Source organism: Erpetoichthys calabaricus, chromosome 4 (genome assembly GCF_900747795.2).
Source record: "Erpetoichthys calabaricus chromosome 4, fErpCal1.3, whole genome shotgun sequence".
Taxonomy (NCBI): Eukaryota; Metazoa; Chordata; class Cladistia; order Polypteriformes; family Polypteridae; genus Erpetoichthys; species Erpetoichthys calabaricus.
In genome coordinates, this window is record NC_041397.2 from 269,141,969 (window position 1) to 269,165,897 (window position 23,929).

A 23,929-nucleotide genomic window follows, 5' to 3' on the forward strand; every position below is an offset into this window, starting at 1 on the left:
GGTCACATTGACTAGCAAAGTTGGCATATTCCCATATCTAATGAAAGGAACTATGACGTTTAATGGGCCACGTATTGCAGGAGACTGCAAAGTCGGTCCAGGAAGGCTGTAGTGGCAGCAGATTTTTAATGCTTAATGTAAAAAAAATCCTTGCCAATAACGGATTTTATTTAATTTTACGGGTTGTTAGTGTTTTCATTCTGCCATGTTTGGACATTATTATGTTGTAGGTTTTTTCCTTTTTATGTTCAGTTTAGATGGCAATTCTGTTCTCTCAATATATTTGCCCCCCCCCCCCTTTGTTGTGGTAATCATGAATTGAATGATTTTATTTCTTTGTATTTTGAAACATGTGCTTGTTCTATATGTAACCTTTTTTCCTTTTTCTATATAAAATAAATGTATTCAACGTAAAATAAAAATAGGCACAATACGCCAAAATAGATTAAGTGATTAGTAATCTTTGCTCTTCTACCATATCTAGTAGTCATTTATTAGAGGCAGTTTATGATTTCATCCATATTGCTTTTTTAAGACTGTTTAATTTCTCCACAATCTATGAATCCTAACTCAATAAAGACTCTTGCTTTCAAACAACGAAAGCATAACAAGCTAAACTCTATATAAAGATAAGTTAATACTGTATTTCTGTACTGCAATAAATAAAGTCACATTTTAGTATGGCACAGAAAACACCTTGACACCAGCTGGATTCCATTTCTTGAGGATACTATATCCCAACACACTGTTTGTGAGTGCCACTGCAAGGTCTCAAGGCATGGTGTTAGACTGACAAGCCAATTGAATTAACTTCTGTCTGCATGGTTACATGAATGTGCCAATGTTGGATGGTCATCTGTTCAAAAATGAGTCTCATTTTGCCCTTATTGCCACTGGTATAGGCTCCCTAATGATCCTGTACTGGATAAGCAGGTACAGAAAAGGGGCAGGTAGAAGGACGGAGTGGGAAGTGTGCTAGATACAAGGCAGACAAGTCGAAAAAGCACCATATGTTGCTATCTTTGTTCACTACCAATCATTAGGTTCTTACTTGCTACATTCATGTCAAAAGTATGGAAAAAATTCATGAACGCTGACCACCTGTTTCAACAGATGTTTGTAAAACTTCCAGCAACATAATCTGTGCATTACGTTCAAGTCTGTCTGCACATAATGAACAAGTAAAGATGGCCTGAAAAGTATACTTACTGTCTAAATACTGCCTCTGTAAAAACCATTGCTTCTTAATAATAAATAAGCAGACTATTTGTTATAAGTTTTTTAAGAAACTTTATTGGCATGTATACCCAAAGAACCTAAAAAAACCCCAAATAATGTAATAAACAACCGATGAACAAAAAGACTAATCAAAATTGTAATAACCTTCACAAGAGTACATTACATTATAGATCAATTTTACATGACAAAAATAAAAGACTGTAAATGGGAGGTAAATTACCTGCCAATGACCTTTGCGTTTTGGTTTGGGAGAACATTTCTTGTTCTGCAACATCAAGCCTTACATTAAAACATTTGAAATGACCTTTTCTTTTTCAATACATTAAACTTCTTGGTCAACAGTTACAATTTAAGGCACTGATACTGCAATAAAATTATGTTAACAAAATGGTGCAAAAAATAATAACCTAAAACTGTTAAATACCTATAGATGACATTGATAATACTAACCGATATTAACTTTATAACAAAAGGTATATTATAGTTGCTGGGTCCAGTGTAATTTAATACCTGGAGTGATAACACCAGACAGATTAACTTCTCAAGTTTTGGTTTCCACTTTTTCATGTTCAGTAAATTCTACAGAAGTACTAATAACACATGGAAGGTCAGAGTGGACTGCAACTTCTCTTCTAGCTTGTTGAAATATAACTAGCAACATCTCCATTCTGCTATATGCATTTACTTATAACACAACAAAGATCCAACACAGATTACATTGCACAAGTCTTTTATCTAACATGCTGTAGAAATTGTTCAACGTGTACAACTATTCTATACCTGTTTCGCCTAGGATTCATTGTGATGTTCCGAGACCCCAAAATCTGGTATAAATACTGTTTGGATAGCTTTAAAACAAATTATCAAGAGCACCATTTAAGTTACAGTCTGACTGTTTGCCTTCTTGTCTAAAGTATGTTTGTAAAAAATTATTTTCCTCATTTTATTTTATTTGCTTGTCTTTTTTCCAAAATAGAGACCTAAAGAACTACAAAGACATTAGTCACTGGTAAAATGTTAATTTCAATACTGTCTTAACAATAACCTGTTACTAGCAAATGAAAGCCATGGATCTCTACCAACACAATGTTATTTTACCAAGCTAGAATAAAAAAAGCAAAATCAGATATATGACAATCAAATTAAAAAATGTCTATCATAAAATTAACGTGTGTAAATGTGATTTGACAATATGTTTTTCACTCTCACATCTTTCCTGCATTTTGCTTATTTATTGATAACTATATAGTGACACAAATATTTATAGTGTAGAAGAAGAGTGAGATCAATGCACAAGCAAATAAATGAAGGGAAAAGCTTCAGCAGTTATTCCTGAACTTTTTACAAAGCCAAAGATTATTAACGCTGGCAAAAATAAGCAGCAGGTACAACGCAAATAAAAAATAACTAATTGCATACAATGTGTAGACTCATAAAGCAGTTATATATATATGATAATGGAATATTTGTAATGTGGGAACTTCTCATAGAAGGGTAAAATATCACATTACAAATTACTCCTGTGCTGACAATGTTAGTTCAGTTTAGAACAGGTTTTCTTAATATTTGCTCTGGACAGCTCCATTTGAATGCACCTGCTTAGGACAAATCTCCCAATTCCCAGGAATCACCTAAATGAATATGCCGCTATCTTAAGCTATGCTCAGCCTCTGACTTGGTAACTCAGTCTTATGTTGGTTTACTCTAGGGTGCCACCACTCTCTTGAGATCTGTTTACACTATGTTGATGAAAATGTGTCAATAAATCTGCATGCGAACACATGAACCGCTTCTATATAACTCTATTTTTCATGTAAGGGTGAACAACTCAGTAAGTGTTCAACTGTTTAGAAATGGGTAACTGTAAAAATTTCTGGATAGGTGTACATGACTAGGGCTTTAAACATTAACAAAAAGTGTGACTGGACACTATTTTAACAGTGAATAAAGGCTCAGCACATTTTGGTAAAATAAATAGAATGTCAGGCCAGGATCCAGGTAAACATCTTTTTCATTCACCAGGAAGGCAGAAACCTTTACCAAACTCATTCTATAAAAGGGGACTGAAACTTATCAGATAGTCAGAATTGGCTATAGAGGAATAGAGGAAGTGATACCCTTTAGAACAGTGCAAGAACATCATGACAAAAATATTATCAGCTAGAAGAATGAGCTGCTCGATAGCAGATCTGGGACCCAGCATTTCTTTTGAAGTATGTGAGATTGGTGCACAAAAAAATAAAAATTTCAATGACCAGTGCTTCTGGGGCAGACTGCTGCTTCCTTTGTCACCTGAAAATCTTACTTGATATTAAACAATGTGTATAAAAGCAAATGCATCAAGTATCGTTAAACACAATAAATGGACAGTACAATTGCAAATCAGCTGAGCACAAGTACTCAAGTTCAAGTACAAGGTGAGCTCTTCTTTATACAGCTTTTTCATTTTTTTTCTGTTTGACATATAATTAACTCCATATCCTATTGTAAAACACACCATATATACTTAGAAACAAATACGGTAACATAAAAAATGGATTACAGTTTGACTTTAATAGTCCGATTACAATCTTCCTCAGCGCTTAAAAATTCTGAAGACGGCTCACAATGATGGTATCTTCTCACCATCTGTCTTCCCTAACACAGCTTTACAATGTGCCTTTGACAGCTCAGTTTACACAGTGGGCTGCACACTGAAAATGCAATTGAACTTTGTATAAAGAATGCGGTTTACATTTAAATTTATGAATAATTATAAAACAAAAAGAAGTAAAATCGGACAGAAATATAACTTTGTTCAAAGAGCAGCAAGATCCAAGATTCTTGTCTACTCTCCTTCTGAAGCAGAGTGGATGGCTGCTGGTCAATCTGTGATGTTTTCCATCTTCCTAGATTTCCTTATTGTTCACTTTCTTTGATTTTTCAATGGTTTCCTGCAGAAATCAGAAAAAAGAATATTTTTTTTTACCTCCTCTTTGATCAATCAGCTGCTGGCTTGCTACTGCTGCCGGACTGCGTGATCTGCACTTCACTCTCCTACCACTTCCCCGAGCGCTACACAGAGACGCGGGTCACTCCTCTGAAAACCCCTCTTTAACGGTGATTATCCAATGGAAATCATATAACAGTTGTTTTATTTTAACTCCTCTTTGCTCGATCAGCTGCTGGATTGCTGCAACTCCTGTGTGGGGCGTGGTCTGCATTTTTGTGCGGCGCTTCAAACGTATTAAAGTCACTGCCTTGTCCTCTCTTCTCCCCTAGACATCCTCAAACACTATTCAATCTCTTTTCACTGTTCCGTTATTTTACTGAGTAATTTTCCATTTGTTTGCGCAAATGCGATCTTTACTCTACGGCTACGCACCATTGCGAAGAGGGGGGCTGAATGCCCCCCAAGGAGACACGTTCACTCCTCCAAAACCCCTTTTAAACGTTGATACAATAGGAAACAAATAACAGTTGTATTTTTCAATACTCTTTGCTCAATCTGTTGCTGGATTGCTTCTACTCCTGTGCCGCATTTTGTGCGGCGCTTCGAACGTTTTAAAATCAATGCCTGGTCTCTCTTCTCCCCCAGACATTCTCAAACACTATTCAATCTCTTTGCACTGTTCCGTTATTTCACCAAGTAATATTTTCCATTTTTTTGCTCTAATATGAGAGTTACTCTCATTTTCTTAAGATTTTTGAATTTTCCTACTTCCATTATCTCTAACCTGCTCTGTATGTGTATCATGGGACTTGCTTCCAAAGGTTGTAAGTATGATGTGACTTGCCTGTCTCGCGGGACGTGAAAGTGTCTCTCTGTCTCTCAAAGATCTCTCTTCAAAAGATCACGTCTCGTCGCAAGTTTTTTTTTATAATAGAGAGACTTAAAGTGACTGACATACAGTATATCATGTGCAGCAAGTTACAGTTTTTCATTTTGACTCTCTTAATTATTCAAGAGATGGTAAAAGAGTTAGTTCTATTCCTAAAACTTCACATGGTTCTCCTGCCCACTCTAAAAAGTAAGGCTGTGAGCATGTAACCTTGCCCTGTGAATAAATGATTTTGCCTTTTGTTGTCAGTTCCATGAAACTCTTTTCTTAGGCTGACTGGCAACGCTATACAGGCCAGGTATGTATGTGTTTAGGTGTGTGTCAGTGTACCTTGTGGTGAACTAGTAACTCTGTCAAAGATGATTTCAGCACTTCTCTTTAATATTTTTTTAACAAAGGAAAGTAGTTTGAGAATATAGTTGGATGAAAAATGAAGTGCTTTCAAGGTGATTAAATATAGGCTTAACAAATGAATTATTTTTGATTTATAATTAAATAACCTTTAGAAAAAATGTACCACTCTAGGGCTGTTCCTCACCTGGTGTTTGTTCAGCTCCTCCACACGTCTGTTCCATTCCTCCTCAGTCATTTCCTGTGCATGTAGATCAGCATCATCGTCAAATACTTCTTTCTTGTCCTTTGCTGAAAAAAAAGTATTATTTCATACCTTTTCTCCCACTATCAAGACCTACACAGGCTGATCAACAGAATGCCAGCTTGTTATTTGTTTCCTCTTCTCCGCTGTCACTCACTAACCTTTAGCATGTTCTGTAAATTTGTACTATAAGGTCTTTTTTGAAGTTCTGTTTTTGGTTCACATGGGTATGTGTAGATTTTTTGCACTTGGGGTAGCCAATTCCCTCTCATCTGCAGACAGCAAACTATTTTTTTCCTGGAAGACTACCATGAACTAGGATTTGGAGGTGCTGACTTTCATTCTGACCACTATACATTGTGAAATGTTCCAGTGTGCAATGCAGAGCAAGTTAAAGGAGATTAAGCATGGTGATAAGTCTTCATACTAGACAGCAACAATCATTACTGTGCCTTAATATCTTTTCCATCAAAGTCACAAAATAGAGAGAAGACCACACCCTCTTTGTGAAGCTTAACTGGACAAAACATACAATTCTTCATTATAATTACATCATGAACATTATATACATAAAATAAACATTTCACTAACACCTATAGTTCTTATTCGTAACTCCAGTTCAATTTGTATTTAGAAAATATATAATTCCTTATGTTATTTCTTAAGTTTTATTACATTAAGTCTATGTAAGGTAAAATATACCACCATCTACAGTATATTTTATTAGTTTTAGTCCTTCAATATCTGAAGACATTGCAAAATTTTGGGAGGTCTTAATGTATCACTGCAGTTGCAAATTGTTCGTTAGGAGTTCCATTTTAATCACACGATATACTCAACCATACTCATTCATACCATGCCAATTTAGTGTCACTAATTAATCTGTCATGCTGTCTTTATAATATGGGAGGAAGCTGGAGTCCATGGAGAAAAACCCATGTGATCTCAGGGTGAATGTACAAACTGCACAGAAAGTGAACTAGAAATCCAACTCAGATTCCTGAAATTATGAAATAGCAGTAATGATTTAAATTATACCCTAGTGATGTGGTGCAAGTTCCTATGTGTTTGGCTAATTGTTAATTTTAGATTGGCCCCACGTGAAAAAGTGAGGGTGTACTGTACGGACTGGTCACCATCTTATTTACAATGCAAGCTATGAAGCTTGGTTAGCTATACGATATTGGATTAACTGGCATGTTGTGCTGTGCATCAAATTCTTATTTACACATAAGGGCAGATGGGATAATGAGATTAACCAATGGTTTGGCCAGAAAATTCTAGAATTATGATTGCCATTTAACTTAGTTAGATTTATATGAATATACTATGGATATTGTACTGTATGGTGAAGGTTAATTCAAAAGCAATTTAGTGGCCAATCTTAATCTCCAACCTCACCTATGATCAATAACTCTTCAGTCCAAAAGAATATTGTAGTACTGCATCAAGTCTTTGGGACTGAGGGACTCTAGTTAGAGTAGAGGGTGTTTTTATTCCAAGATGTACACTAATAGGAGACCCAGCATTAGGCTAAAGACATACAGTGGGGGAAGGATATCTCCCAAGTATATTGGAAGCACCTAGTAAATCTTCTAGGTGGCATTGGAGACTGTTGTTGGGGAACAAGGAGCAGTCTGGCTGGCCCTGCTCAGTTTACTACTTGTCTTGGACCAACATCAGGGGAATGCTGCTTTGTAAATGAGAAGAGAAATTTCTCACTATATTAATTAAAATATTTCAATGTGAAAGTGGTGAGCCCAAATTGATTAACATCAGAGTTTCTGAATGACAGTTATGGTTACATCCTATGACTGGGCAGTGTTTGGAAGTGATTTGTCTTTGCTAATGGTATTGATTATGCCAGAAATACTGAAATAAAACTTGCTTCTTCACTTACCATCACAAGTCATGGCAGTGCACACCCAGTTTCCACAAGCACAGACACAACGATTGCACTCCACCTGGGTTTCTGCTCCATCTTCATAGGTTTCATCCTCAAGTGCACACTCTGGAAAAAGACAGGTTAAAATTATGATGGGTATCTAGTTTATTGATTTATTTATGTGATGCCTCTATACAAAGTGACTTACCAGTCACAACCTCATAAAAACAAAATAGGGAGCACAGTGACACAGCGTTTAGCATTGCAGCCTCATTCTGACAGCTGAATGAATTTAAATAGTGGCTGGATTGCTATCTATGTAAAGTCTGCATTTTCTACCATGGCCAATTTGGATTTTTCTACAGGTAGTCCAGTTTTCCCGTATTTTGGAGATGTGCATGCAAGGCTATTTGGTTGTTCCAAATATGCCTTGCATGAATTCACTGATTACACATGGATTGATAAGAGTAGAAAAATACCAGGGCAACTATAAAAATGCCAGCTAAACTGAATCAGGTATGCACAAGTTCAGGCTACAAGCAAAGGCTACCAAATAGGAACTATTATATATCCCTCCATTTTAAAAATCTGTTTCAAAATATCAGGAAGCTGTATCCTATAATGGAAGGAATGAGCACAAGACAATAATCAGAATCAAACCAAGCAAAACTCCATTACTGGTCAGACTCAAATATATACTTAAACTCAGTCATTTCATGCTAATTTGAAAGATGCTATTTAACATTGCATGCAGTACCGTTACTTCATGCCTAACTGTTCCTTTTTTCATAATAATTATGTAAGAATAGTTTTTATTACACTTTATAATGAAGCTATGTACTTTAATATATTTTGTTTATAACAGTCTGCTTTATTTGCGTAAGGATGAACTGCTATGCATCTGTTTCCTCTTCATACTGCACATCCACCCCTGTTCTATTTTCTTCTGTGAATGTCACAAGCAAAAGAAGAAGTAGCTTTAAGAAATGTGCATGTTGTCAAATCTTGTTGAGCATAATTTGTAGTAGAGAGGAGATTTTCTGTGACACATATTCTGTTGTTACCTAATGATTAATCAAGTTTAGATTGAGGTAAAACATCAATATCTAATTGTTAATTCACCTTATGTAAAGGTAAAATGCCAGCAAGCTCCACAAATCAATGATCAAAATAAAAACAAAAATCTGTTAATGATTTCATACGCACTGTGACACTCAATATTAATCATTAGGCACTATATCTTACTTCTAAAATAGTCAGCTTTAGTACAGGAAAAAAACTCATATAAATAATGCAGCTTGCAGCTCCTGCCATGACGTTAACTTGATTTGCTACTGACATCTCCCAAGACCCACTTGTGCTCTCTTTATTTACTGATCAGTTTGAACTGGATGCAAATCATAGGAAAAGTAAAAGATGAAAATAATAAGAAAGACCAAAGCTACTAAAGTGGTTGAAAGTAAAATACAAGTTTTCTTCATTTTATAAGTAGCAACTGGGCAGTTCCGAAATGGAGAGAACACTTAGGTCTCTGGGGCATTGCTGCTTGGTGACTGCTGAATATTTGTTCTTCCTTATTATGCCAGAGGAAGGACACTTTAAATTGTTTGTTGTGTGGTAGGCATGCAGTGTGGGCATTAAGTGCTCCCGATGCGGCTTTATTTTACGCTTAGTGCTGACTTTATTAGGCACACCAGACTTTTAAGTCTTTGAGAGCTGAATATTTTTTCCAAAAAAGAATGGTTTCACACAGAAACCAACATAAAACATCTGTTGCTGCATGCTGTGGCTGTCAGTTTGCCAATGAATGAGTGGCAGGCTTGCTGCCAGGCTGTCTTCACATGGCTGGGACAGCAGCAATGGCAGTCATGGTCACAGTGCATTACAATCTGGTTTCTAGCTCTTATCATTGTTAAGTGGCAGTCCACCCTGGCAAACATTGTCAGTACTATGACTAGCTGGGGACCGATCAGCTGAAGCTGGAACCTCACATTCGTTTTCGATCACTTGTATCAAAATCTGACAAGTCATAGTCCAGTTCAGAGTTAATAGACAAGACGTCGTCCATGGAGTATTTAACTTTTCGCATTTACTTTGATTTCTCACCAGATGTCAGTGCCATTTTTGCCGTTGTGTGCGCCTTGCTACTCACGTGAGCACAGGGGATCTCGGTCAAATCTAGCATTCCTTCTAGCTACGAGAGTTAAATGTAACAGTTGGTTTTGTCACAGTTTACAGTTGATTACCATTGTCAACTCCTCCTTTTGACAAAAGTCAACATCAGCCTTGAAAGAGTTAATACAAATAGCCTGCTCCTGCAAACAGCTAATCACGAGGCCGCAATTCTATATATACAGACATGGTCAGGAGGTTTAGTTGTTGTTCACTATCTAAGAAACTTTGACTGTGATATGATTGTTGGTTCCAGATGTTTTGGTTACAGCATCTCAGAAAAAGCTGACAAGCTGCCCTCTGGAACAGTCACACACTACAGTCTCTAGTTTTAATGAGGGAGGACAGATGTGTTCAAGCCAACAGAAAGACCACAAATACCCAAATAACAGCTCTTAACAACAATAGTGTGCAGATGAACATCTCTAAATACATAATTGTTAGTTTTTTACAGTCATTTTTTGGCCTCAAAAATTGTTATGATATCATTATAGTAATTTTGTAAGATCACAGAATTAAGTGGTGGCATTATTTTATTTTTTTGTGTTTTTATTGATGTTTAAATTAGGGATGTGAATAACAACATTTAAATATTTAGCTGATCTGAAAGGTTAGTTCCTAAGTTTCCCCATTTCCCTCAGCCACAATGCACTTTTCAGAGAAAACATATCAATATAGCTTCCTTGTCAAAATGCATATTGATACTGTAATTCAATATTACAGAACTGAATTAAGTATTATAACTAGGAAAGTGACATCTGACAAATCAGGTAAAATGGGTTAAGGAACCCATCCACGTCAGCTATCCTCCTCATTTTCGTGAACAATTACCATCCATCCATCCATCCATCCATTGTCTCCCGCTTATCCGAGGTCGGGTCGCGGGGGCAGCAGCTTGAGCACAGATGCCCAGACTTCCCTCTCCCCGGCCACTTCTTCTAGCTCTTCCGGGAGAATCCCAAGGCGTTCCCAGGCCAGTCGAGAGACATAGTCCCTCCAGCATGTCCTGGGTCTTCCCCGGGGGCCTCCTCCCGGTTAGACGTGCCCGGAACACCTCACCAGGGAGGCGTCCAGGAGGCATCCTGATCAGATGCCCGAGCCACCTCATCTGACTCCTCTCGATGCGGAGGAGCAGCGGCTCTACTCTGAGCCCCTCCCGGATGACTGAAGCTTCTCACCCTATCTTTAAGGGAAAGCCCAGGACACCCTGCGGAGGAAACTCATTTCAGCCGCTTGTATTCGCGATCTCGTTCTTTCGGTCACTACCCATAGCTCATGACCATAGGTGAGGGTAGGAACATAGATCGACTGGTAAATTGAGAGCTTTGCCTTGCGGCTCAGCTCCTTTTTCACCACGACAGACCGATGCAATGCCCGCATTACTGCGGATGCCGCACTGATCCGCCTGTCGATCTCACGCTCCATTCTTCCCTCACTCGTGAACAAGACCCCGAGATACTTGAACTCCTCCACTTGGGGCAGGATCTCGCTACCAACCCTGAGAGGGCACTCCACCCTTTTCCGGCTGAGGACCATGGTCTCGGATTTGGAGGTGCTGATTCTCATCCCAGCCGCTTCACACTCGGCTGCGAACCGATCCAGAGAGAGCTGAAGATCACGGCCTGATGAAGCAAACAGGACAACATCATCTGCAAAAAGCAGTGACCCAATCCTGAGCCCACCAAACCGGACCCCCCTCAACACCCTGGCTGCGCCTAGAAATTCTGTCCATAAAAGTTATGAACAGAATCGGTGACAAAGGGCAGCCCTGGCGGAGTCCAACTCTCACTGGAAACGGGTTCGACTTACTGCCGGCAATGCGGACCAAGCTCTGGCACCAGTCGTACAGGGACCGAACAGCCCTTATCAGGGGGGCCGGTACCCCATACTCTCGGAGTACCCCCCACAGGATTCCCCGAGGGACACGGTCGAATGCCTTTTCTAAGTCCACAAAACACATGTAGACTGGTTGGGCAAACTCCCATGCACCCTCCAGGACCCTGCTAAGGGTATAGAGCTGGTCCACTGTTCCGCGACCAGGACGAAAACCACACTGTTCCTCCTGAATCCGAGGCTCGCCTATCCGACGGACCCTCCTCTCCAGGACCCCTGAATAGACTTTTCCCTCTGTAGTTGGAACACACCCTCCGATCCCCCTTCTTAAAGAGGGGGACCACCACCCCGGTCTGCCAATCCAGAGGCACTGTCCCTGATGTCCATGCAATGTTGCAGAGGCGTGTCAACCAAGACAGTCCTACAACATCCAGAGCCTTGAGGAACTCCGGGCGTATCTCGTCCACCCCCTGGGCCCTGCCACCAAGGAGTTTTTTGACCACCTCGGTGACCTCAGTCCCAGAGATGGGGGAGCCCACCCCTGAGTCCCCAGGCTCTGCTTCCTCATTGGAAGGCATGTTAATGGGATTGAGGAGGTCTTCGAAGTATTCCCCCCACCAACCCACAACGTCCCGAGTCGAGGTCAGCAGCGCACCATCCCCACCATATACAGTGTTGACACTGCACTGCTTCCCCTTCCTGAGACGCCGGATGGTGGACCAGAATCTCCTCGAAGCCGTCCGAAAAGTCATTCTCCATGGCCTCCCCAAAACTCCTCCCACGCCCGAGTTTTTGCCTCAGCAACCACCAAAGCCGCATTCCGCTTGGCCTGCCGGTACCTATCAGCTGCCTCCGGGGTCCCACAGGACAAAAGGGTCCTGTAGGACTCCTTCTTCAGCTTGACGGCATCCTTCACCGCCGGTGTCCACCAGCGGGTTCGGGGATTGCCGCCACGACAGGCACCGACCACCTTACGGCCACAGCTGCCGGTCAGCTGCCTCAACAAATAGAGGCACGGAACATGGCCCATTCGGACTCAATGTCCCCCACCTCCCTCGGGATGTGGTCGAAGTTCTGCCGGAGGTGGAGTTGAAGCTACTTCTGACAGGGGGCTCTGCCAGACGTTCCCAGCAGACCCTCACAACACGTTTTGGGCCTACCACGCCTGACCGGCATCCTCCCCCACCATCGAAGCCAACTCACCACCAGGTGGTGATCAGTTGACAGCTCCGCCCCTCTCTTCACCCGAGTGTCTAAGACATGTGGCCGCAAGTCCGACGACACGACCACAAGTCGATCATCGAACTGAGGCCTAGGGTGTCCTGGTGCCAAGTGCACATATGAACACCCCTATGCTTGAACATGGTGTTCGTTATGGACAATCCGTGACGAGCACAGAAGTCAATAACAAAACACCACTCGGGTTCAGATCAGGGGGGCATTCCTCCCAATCACGCCCTTCCAGGTCTCACTGTCATTGCCCACGTGAGCATTGAAGTCTCCCAGCAGAACGAGGGAGTCCCCAGAAGGTATGCCCCTCTAGCACCCCCTCCAGGGACTCCAAAAAGGGTGGGTACTCGAACTGCTGTTCGGTGCATACGCACAAACAACAGCTAGGACCCGTCCCCCCACCCGAAGGCGAAGGAGGCTACCCTCTCGTCCACCGGGGTAAACCCCAATGTACAGGCTCCAAGTTGAGGGGCAATAAGTATACCCACACCTGCTCGGCGCCTCTCACCGGGGGCAACTCCAGAGTGGTAGAGAGTCCAGCCCTCTCAAGGAGATTGGTTCCAGAGTCCAAGCTGTGCGTCGAGGTGAGCCCCGACTATATCTAGCCGGAACCTCTCAACTTCGCGCACTAGCTCAGGCTCCTTCCCCTTCAGAGAGGTGACATTCCACGTCCCAAGAGCCAGTTTCTGTAGCCGAGGATCGGACCGCCAAGGTCCCCGCCTTCGGCCACCACCCAACTCACACTGCACCCGACCTCCTTGGCCCCTCCCATAGGTGGTGAGCCCATGGGAAGGGGGACCCACGTTGCCTCTTCGGGCTGTGCCCGGCCGAGCCCCATGGGTGCAGGCCCGGCCACCAGGCGCTCGCCATCGAGCCCCACCTCCAGGAACAATTACAACTTCTAAATACAGCAAGTGTACTATAACACAGGCATAGAAACAATGGTGAGGTTACAGCAGTGGAGAGAAAGCTTGAGACTGAGATACAGGAGTGTGTAGTATGGGCACACTAAGAAAACAAGTGTCACAACTTTCTTGGATTCAGGCCACAGTATTGTGAGTATAATCAGAAATGTTTATCATCATATGCTGCTGTATAGCCACTGTTGATGTCAGTGAGCTTTTACTGCTTTAATAATTAACACCATTTTATGACTTAGCTTGCAGGTAAGCTTCTTTACCTGAATGTACCGAGGTTGCTGCAAGTATAGGCTCTGGCCCGTTAAGACTCTATATTTGAATGAGTGGGCTCATAAAAGGGGTGGCTGGATAGTTATAATAATAATAATAATAATAATAATAGTTGGGTGGCTTTGAGCAAGCTGGGTTTGAGTCCTGGCCTTGCCAATTTGTTTGCCGAGTTTGCACATTCTATCCTAGATTCCTCTCACATCCTGAAGCTGTGTATGTTAGTTTAAATAGTATTTTAAGATAGCTCTGTATGAATGAGAATGTGTATATATGAAGGGAGGACCAGCAATCCATCTAGTCTCGCCTGTTGTAATGCAGTAACGTGACAGTTTTGAATACGATAGATATACATGCCTCTTTCAGAAAGCTCTAAATTCCAGCCCCTCAGAACACCAGTCATTATTGCTAAACCTGTGTAAATCTGTAGGATATGGTCATCTCACACCCAATGGTCTACTTTCTATGAGTAAGCAAAATGGGCTGGATGGACTGAATGGCTCCCTCTTATTACTTATGTTCTCAACAAGTACTCATGACTCATGGATTTGACCAGGGTTGGCATTTCATCCTTTGACCGTATCAAAATATTTTGCTGTGTTTGCCACAGAATTTGCTGCGTACTGATATAATTTTGGTAATTGATTTACTGGATTTGGAAATCATTTTCTGTTAACCACTATTCTGTTTTCCATTAGCACTGATACACACTCTGATTTCACTACAGCAAACTTTAAGCCAATTCTCTAGGAATAATATTTTCCAACAGTGTTAATAATTAATCAGAATTAAATAAACCTCTGTTTGGATCCTGCATTAGTGACCCTCAATATGAAAAAAAAGTTGTGTGTGAAACAGATGGATGGAGGTATTTTTATTAATGGTTATGCAAATAATGTATAAAAATTTACTGTATATTCTGAATTGACTAGCAAAACTGACTTTAATATAGCAGCTAATAGTGTCCATGTTACTTCCTTACATGATGGAGTCCACCTGACAGAAATACATTTATGAGATTTGAAATACACACAGAAGAAGATGAGGTTTTCAGGTTTATATAATGTGTTAATGGATCGGAATGTGCAAATTCATGTTTACAAGGCTTTTTGATTACTCTGGCTGAAGTGCTGATTCAGCAAAGTCATATAGTACTGGCAATGGGCAGATACCCTAAATCAGGGGTGGCAAACTCCAGGCTTTGAGTGCCACAGTGGCTGCAGGTTTTCATTCTTACCATCTTCTTAATTAGTGACCAGTTTTTGCTGCTGATTACTTCTTTTAATTAACTTGACTCAGGCCATATAGTTGTTTCTTTTTCTTTAATTAGCAGCCAAACAATAATGAGACACAAAACAAGCCACCACATGACCAGCTCCCCTGTGCCCATTACACAATTTCTGAAATTAAAGAGAGGTGATTGTCTTGGAAAGGTTGATCTCTCAGGTCACCAAAACATTTTGACGGAGCTCTTAGAAAGAACAGAAAAACATCAGTTTTCGAAATGTGTGCTGTGGCAGAATGAGAGCAGCAACAAGCCATGGAATTAAATAATGGGTTTAATTAACAGCAAGAACTGGCTTCTCATTAAGAAAGCGATTGGAGTGAAATTGGTTGGAGTTTGAAGCCCCAGTTTAGCTGGTCATCTGTTAGCTCGTTTCACAGCTCATTTCTGCTTGGTTGTCATTTAATGAAGAAAGGAATCAATTCAGAGGGCTGAACTCTTCTAACAGGGTTATTAAAGTGATGGGGAAAAGTTAATTAGCAGTGAGAACTGGTCACTGATTAGGAAAAGGGTTAGAATGAAAAGCTGTAGCCACTGCGGCCCTCCAGGCCTGAAGTTCACCACCCCTGCCCTAAATGATGACAGCTTAAAAAAAAAGTAGTCTAATATTTAAAGGGAATATTTTTTATGCACAGATTTGGATATTATAGCATGAAAAAACAGGTAAAGGTATTTTATAAATTAAAAAAGGAAGAGATATGTAAAATCCTCTGAGTAATTCTTTGGGAAAATATCCAGTGATGCCGCAAAAAAACAAAATATAACTGCTGTAACTTTCTTTTTGTTTTATAGCAAACATTATAATACCTTCAGCTTATAAAATATTACTCATAAAATAGCATTTCTCCATAGAGATGCAAAAAACAGAAGGACATTTTCTGCTTACTTTTCTCTGGGGGGTTGAATCCTGGCTTCAGACAATTGAGAAACTCATTGAAGCTCAGTTTCCAGTCAGCATTTTCATCAGAGAGTTCAATCAGTGCATCAACACAGAGGCTCCTATTTATAAAAAGATCATGCAGTTCACAGTTGCAGTACACATATAAACATTATTCAGAAGCAATAAAATCCAGTCTAGAAAGTCTAATTCATTAATTTTTAAATCACTGGGTGAAAAGAGACTGTTCAGGGCTATTCATTTTAATGAGGCTAAAGGGCTTTAAATGCTAAGAAAATGTCAGCAATGCTTTAACATTTAAAGCCCTCAAGACAAATCTCTCAGTAGGACTCATAAATCCCTGACTGATCAATTTACCAAGCCATAGTATGGACCCCTTTAAAGAGAGGAATTGCAATTATCATGATACATGGGAATACAACATGAAAAATATTGTGATTTTGATGTTAATTATTGCTATTTTAGGTTTCAGGCCTACTCATGCACACCGCCTGTTGAAATCATATAGGCAAAACAAGTGTCAGTCTATTACAACTTAAAGGCACTTGACTCAATCAATTATATTTTTATTAAAAATACTTTTAATATCCAGTAAGCTACATGGTTAAAATTAGGAATTTACTGTACACTTATTTTATAAAATACATATGGGTATATAAATGTATCTATTGAAGAATTTACAGTATGTGCGAGTAACCCCGTATGTTTATTTTAGGACTATCAACCAATTATCATAGTAAACATTTATTATTAAACTATGAATGTGCATGTAAAATTATAAAAGACTACTTATATATGCATTCCTACATGTGGTACATTTCACATTTCTTATGTTGGTACCATTTTCACAAAGAAATTACTGTAATTTCATACTTCAATATGCTACTATAATGTTTTAAAAACTTTCTTTTCTGAAATACTATATAAATTCAATATAAATAAATAATGAAAAGAAAAAAAATCCTGTGGTGCTCTGTACAACCTTCCTTTTATTTTTTTTAGTTGCTTGTGATGGACCTTCATTATTTTCTGTTCACATAGATGAGCTTTGGTCAATCAGCTTATCTGAGTCAATTGTAAAAGCACCAAAAGAGCAGCATGATATGTGTGCACATGGCAGATACAGTAACTGAGATGAGCAGCTTCAAATGAGGTTTTTTGTACACAAAATTCTCATAATATTCTGTGAACAACAGGAAGAAAGAGACGCACAATGCAGGAAAAGTGCTTTTTTCATTTTCTCTTTGATTACTTTGTTGTGATTAATGCAAATCCTCCAATTTGATGTGGATAGAGCACTTTGATTCTGAATCTCTGAGTTTCATGCTGCTACGTTAATGTTCCAATCTATGGCAATGCACAGGCAATTTGCTATACAAGTAGAAGTAAAATGCTTTGCTTATAAAATTCCAAAAATTGTGAAAAATGCAAAAGCAACCCAAAAAACTACCAACACTTGTCCATGGTGATATATTTTTATGAAAAATTCTACAATATTACCTGAGAAGTCGATTGTTTTCCTCATCCATGTAGGAGGTAATGTTAACAGCTGTTTGGTTGTGCTGAACAAAGTTAAGAAATTCATTTGAATCCAACTGGGAGTCTCCATTGTCATATTTCTGTGAAACAATCACCAGAAAATGTCCTATTAGATATAAGCATATCCATCACCCCACCACACGGAAACGTGGGATGTCATGATTCTAGAATTTTTATATTTGATACCAACACCAGTGAAATTTTCTGATACTCGAAATCTATGTAATACCATGGCAAAAGCAGAAATCCCATTCAGTGGTGTTTTATTAAAAGTACCTCCATTATTCAAGTGAACAATATTATGCCCTTTTCTGTAACAGAATATAAAATATATAAATACTAATAGTCGTAGCAGCTTTAAATAGTGATATATCCGTCAGGTAGTTACCCAACTATCATTTCAGTAAATGAACACTGATATTCACTGATATTTGTGAATTTCCCCTTGGGATTAATAAAGTATCTATCTATCTATCTATCTATCTATCTATCTATCTATCTATCTATCTATCTATCTATCTATCTATCTATCTATCTATCTATCTATCTATCTATCTATCTATCTATCTATCTATCTATCTATCTATCTATCTATCTATTCATATATAGCAAAATACAATGCATGGCTTAAGTTTTAATGTGTGATAGACATGGGGACTTATTCAGAGTAACAATAAGTGGGGGCAGCAGGGAAGGGGATGTTAAGCATTGAGTTTATAAAGAATTACCGTATATACTCGCAGATAAGTTCTCCCATGGATAAGGCAGGACTTGATTTTATCGTATAATTTCTGGTGTTGTATAATGTAGGTCGTATAAGTCGAATGTGTAGTTTTTGCTTAAGTTTTCCCATGTGTTATTGTGCTTTCTGAAGTAATTTGTCTACTTGCAGTCACGCATGCTTGCATGCATCGGTACTACTAATAATATAAAAAATATTAGTTACATTTTGGAATTTTGGTATTGAACTGGTACTGAAAGATTGGTTCTTGTGACATTCCTAACACACACATCTACAACAGATTTGCTCATCTATGCATTTTTGTATCTACTAATCCTCATTCTGTTCAAGAGGAGTTATTGTAATTTATAAAGTAAAAGACTGCAGTTAAGCACACAGATTCTAAGAGGAAAACAGAACAGCCAGATTCATTCAGATCCATTTTGCACCCATAATGTTTAATGCCAGCTCTGACTCACAATTTCATTCACTTTGGTTATCCCATAAAATACAAAATTAGGAGAACAGTCTGCTAAATATTCTTGTAGTCTCAGAGGATTCCCCTTTTTTGCAGGTTTGTGGCAAAGACTCCATGCTGAGTGCCAGCTCAGTAGCTGATGGCTTTTAGAATATGTGTGAATGAGATACTGGGTCAATTTACCTATTAGCTAGCCAAAAGAGCTTCATGCACTGAATGGTCTCCTTGTAAAACACTTTGGCATTCATCTTAACTGACACTGTGTAGAGGTAGAGATCCTCATTGCTTACCAATAGTTTTTCTCATGTTGGTGATTCTAGCCATCTGTAAAAACATAATCTTTTTCTGTATGTGAGAAGAAAAGTCTCCAGCATGATACACTTCAGTGCAAAACCTCCCACTGCTAATATTCATGGCCTTTTACTTCACATATTCTGCTTTGTTGACTAATGTGTTGATTTCCACTCTAGATTTTCATTGATACAAAATAATAATGTTTCCTTAAAAGCAATGAAAGGACCACCTCAACAGATGGACCACCTACGTGCCTTTTCTTAAGACCTCTAGATCTCCACAGGCAGCTTTTGCACCCATTGAATTGCCTTAACACAAAGATCATCTGTATATAACAGACACTCTAAGCTGTTGTTTCATTGGGCTGTTAAAAGATGATTTGTTTGCAATGCTGAGGACTTTGCAAGATGAATTTAAAAAAAATATATTCCTCAAGGATTTTAGCATCTTCATAACATCACTGTGATTTGCAGAGCCAGGCTGTCTGCTGTTAGCAAGAAGAGAGCTAACAAAAGACAATATACAGCGCTAAATGTGGCATTCTGTTGAGTGGCAGACTTGTGATTGTTCTCATAGTCCCACATACTGAAAGGAAAAGCTCTCCATTCGTCTCGTTTCCAAAGATCACAGGACTGAGGATTTAGGTCTAAAACAGTTGCCTGGTGACAACCATCATTAATTTTAGTCCCATCATCAAGGCCTTTAGCTTACTCTTTTCACCCAGCTGGTTTCTTTAGGCTTTCAATTTAATTCTGCACATTTCCTTTAACTGCTCCAAAATTAAAAGCACTCTCCTTCTCTTTTTCCTTATAACATTCCTAAAGTAACTAATGTTTTAATCCATTTTTTTTCTCATACCTAAACAGCTAGAACAAAGGAGTAGAATATGTAAATGCCATGAGCAAAACGAGCGGTACTATTCAGTACCAGTTTCAAGTGTGGTTGGGAGAAGCCAATGTGCTTCCCGGCTGCTCTCCACTTTACCTTTAGCACCTAATTTATAAGGTAGTAACAATATGTTGGGCCAAATGGCACAAAAAAGCAGACCTTTATGTTAACAGAATAGTACGGTAACTCATATGAAACAAATTGAAATTCTGCCCCTAATATTGCAATTCATTTGTTATTTTAATTATTGCTATTTGTTGTTTATTATTACTGTTATTAATTATTGTTATCATTATTATTTGAATATGATAATTGAGAGCAATAGATGGATAATAAAAAAGATATGGATGAGCTGCTGAGCTACAATTTCTTTGCTGCCTACTTTAGCTGGTGATTATTTGTCTATGATTTTCCTAGCTGTTTTTGACTTAAATTTTTAACTTTAAATTATTTGTGAACAGAAGCTCTGCAAACCTCAGTACTAGTGCAGTTAAAATACACGCTTGAATGTTGCCATTTTCTACAGGCTTTGTAATCTTGTAATGAAAAGTTAAGCATAGTAGATGGTCAACATGAGCTCAAAGACAACAAAAATGATACCCCAATGCAAGTGTTCCTGGGAGTCCTGCATTGGGCCAAAGTGCCTCATTTTATTCCTTAAGTCTCGTCCACTGCATTATGGTATAATTAATGTAAAAAAATCCATCTTTAAGTAAATGTCAAAATAATGGTTGGTCAGAGCTGTCAGGATTTAAAAATTTTAACTTTTCATCTTTATTTCATTTTTGTTTAACCCTTTTTGTTTTTTTCAGTTTTCAGTTTTTCAGACTGGCTCACCAACCTTTTTCTCTTCACTCATGAACAACACCCCGAGTACTTAAACTCCTCCACTTGAGACACTAACTCACCTCCCACTTGGAAAGGACAGTCCACCCTTTTCCTACTGAGGACCATGGCCTCAGATTTGGAGGTACTGATCCTCATCCCTGCTGCTTTACCGTTCCAATACTTGCTGGAGTTCGCAACACAAGGAAGCCACCAAGACCACGTTATCTGCAAAAAGCAGTGACGTGACTATAAGGTCATTGAATTGGACCCCCTCCCCTCCCTGGCTGTGACTTGGTATCCTGTCCATGAAAATCACAAGCAGGATAGAAGACAAAGCACAGCTCCAGCGGAGTCCCGCACCCATTGAAAGTGGTGTTGATGTTTTTCCGAGTATACAGCCATAGCTTTCACTGTGATTATACAGGGACCCAATAACCCTTATTAGGGGTCCCGGAACTGCATACTCTCTCAGCACCCCCCACAGAATCCCTCGAGGAATATGGTCATATGCCTTCTCTAAGTCTACAAAACACATGCAGATCAATTGGAAATACTCCCATGTCCCCTCCAGAATCCTCATAATGGTAAAGGGCAAGTCCACCATTTTATGGTCTGGATGGAATCCATGGAATTGTTGGACAGAATTGTTATAATTCAATTAATAATATTTCGTTTGTTATTATAATTAGAAGGTAATGACAATTCTGTTGGAACACAGACAATTCAGTATATTTATAGAGTTTTGCATACTATTTAGCATGCATTTCACACACATAACATCCTGTTATGGGAAGTTAAGAGCATCAGTATTAATTTTATGGCCCTTCCTTTATCCACCATATCAGATACTGTCCAGTTTTGAGACTAATTTTCAGAAACACTCCATATCTAATGTCAAAAATATGTTTAAAAAATTGGCAAGACACTGAGGAAACATATTTTAAAAATAATTTTTGATGCTGCATTAATAAATGCACAATGTGCACCCAGAACATTTCTGTACTGTTTATCATTTCTTTGCCGAGAGGGATGTGGTGGTGTTAATTATTAGCTGACAAATGAATTAGGAATCTGAGTCTTAACACACTAATCCCACTACGGGGATGGCTCCCATTTCTGTCTGCCTACAGGAATTTACTTCTTGATTTTAGTCATGAATGGTATGCAGACAAGGATTTTATTAATGTGGCAAAGTGATTAAAACCATTTGGGACCGTATAGAACATGCCCAAGATAGAGCAACTGTTATATTCTTTAATTAATAACGAAGGTTTCAAAACACTAGTGATGTAGAGCTCTAAAATTTATAATCAGTAACTCTGCAAGGGTCCACAAATTATAAAGAACATATAATTTCCACTATATAGCAACCACCTCAAATTACCTTTCCATTCATCCTAGGAAACCACTTTTCCATTGTAGGATTCTGAACAGCTAAAATCATTCAAGGCAATATTGGCCACAAGAGATTAATCAGTTCTGTTCAGAACTTGAGACCTTAGCATGATATACTCCACTCACAACCATACTCAAGCATTGTGGGTCCATTTAAAGAAGCCAAGTATCGGTTTTGAGATGTTAGAGGGAAGTTGACATGCACACACTAGGACTTGAACCAATGTCCAGTTCTGTAACACAGTTGTACTGACTGCTGTATCAGCATACCTTCCATCTCCAATTATTTTTAATACCTTCTTCATTTCAGACATTTCTCAATGCTGTTAAAGTTGATGGGATTGAAATGCATGCTGGTAACAAAGCACTATGGTAGCACTGTGGTTCAAATACTTACTCTATCTGTATGAAGTCTACGTGTTCACCCCTTTATCTGCATGAGATGTTTTTTAAATGCACTAGTTTTCCTTCAACAACCCACAATTATACATGAGGTTAAGAAGCCCTATGTGCACGAGTATGTCCCGAGATTGACCGGGGTCCTTTGCAGGGTTTGCTCATGCACACATTCACATTCACACACTGCGCAGATTTAGTGTAGTCACTTAACCTAACATGCATGTTTTTAGAATTTGGATGCAACAACTCCAACAGAACATTCTGCTTCCTCGCAGACAATTACCAGGCTTGCATCCGAGAACAACCTCCTAAAGTTTAGAGGTGGCAGCAATAACCACAGCATTGCAGTGTCATTTCAAAACTGATTTATTTAAAAGGATCACCTTAATGAATAAATATATGAATTTGATTTTTATATTTATTTCTTAAAGCATATGAAATACGTCAATGTATGTCTTTAGTTTCATATTTCACTGCTCGGCCATTTACAAAGATTTACCTTGAAGTATTTCTGCAAGATTTCACTGTAGTTCGAACCCTTAGAGAACCAGCCATCTGGGATGACCTCGGCATTGAGCCACTCAATCACACGGGCCCGCAACTCATTGCGATCAGCCAGGTAGCACACAACTGTGAAAAAAAAAACCAGGAAACAGAACTTTATGAACACTTTTAATTAAAAAAAAATATTGACCCTTTTGTATTTACTTCTTACAGTGTATCATTACTAATAAGTAGTATATCACAAACAGTAATAATCATAATAAAAAAAAATAATTGTGAATTTCCCCTAGGGATTAATAAAATATCTATCTATCTATCTATCTATCTATCTATCTATCTATCTATCTATCTATCTATCTATCTATCTATCTATCTAATCAAACTAAGTTACATACAGTAAAATATTGCACACTTCAAAATGTTCTTTATTGATAGTTTTGCCTTTATGTGTTAAGGGTCTAAAATGTTTTTGTTGATATTGTACTGATAAGAATGGTTGGGATTGTATTTGGTGAGACTCTTTCCTGGAAAGCACAACAAAATTAGTACGTCTTGGCTGGAAAGCTGACATGATAAATATTGGAATGAGTCCTAGAAAAAACTACTGTATTCTGAAGATATTATTTGGCAGCAAGGAAAGCATGTGGCCTTGTCCATGGCCCCCTTCTTTGTTTTCAGGCGTATGCAAGGAAGCTTAAGCATTGTAATATACAATAGGGTTCAAGACAACAGGGACAT

General features: G+C 39.0%; 1 protein-coding gene across 1 annotated transcript in view; it reads right to left on the reverse strand.

The window, feature by feature from the left end:
- Nucleotides 1–1,266: 1,266 nt before the first annotated feature.
- Nucleotides 1,267–23,929, reverse strand: part of fstl1b (follistatin-like 1b) — a 118,411-nt gene continuing 95,748 nt past the window's right edge. The window contains exons 6-11 of the mRNA XM_028800779.2: nucleotides 23,187–23,317; nucleotides 17,646–17,764; nucleotides 16,134–16,246; nucleotides 7,556–7,666; nucleotides 5,599–5,702; nucleotides 1,267–4,172 (exon numbers count right to left, since the gene is read on the reverse strand). Of these exons, the coding sequence (XP_028656612.2) occupies nucleotides 4,128–4,172; nucleotides 5,599–5,702; nucleotides 7,556–7,666; nucleotides 16,134–16,246; nucleotides 17,646–17,764; nucleotides 23,187–23,317 (623 nt within the window). The 3' untranslated portion in view covers nucleotides 1,267–4,127. The remainder of the gene's footprint in view (nucleotides 4,173–5,598; nucleotides 5,703–7,555; nucleotides 7,667–16,133; nucleotides 16,247–17,645; nucleotides 17,765–23,186; nucleotides 23,318–23,929) is intronic.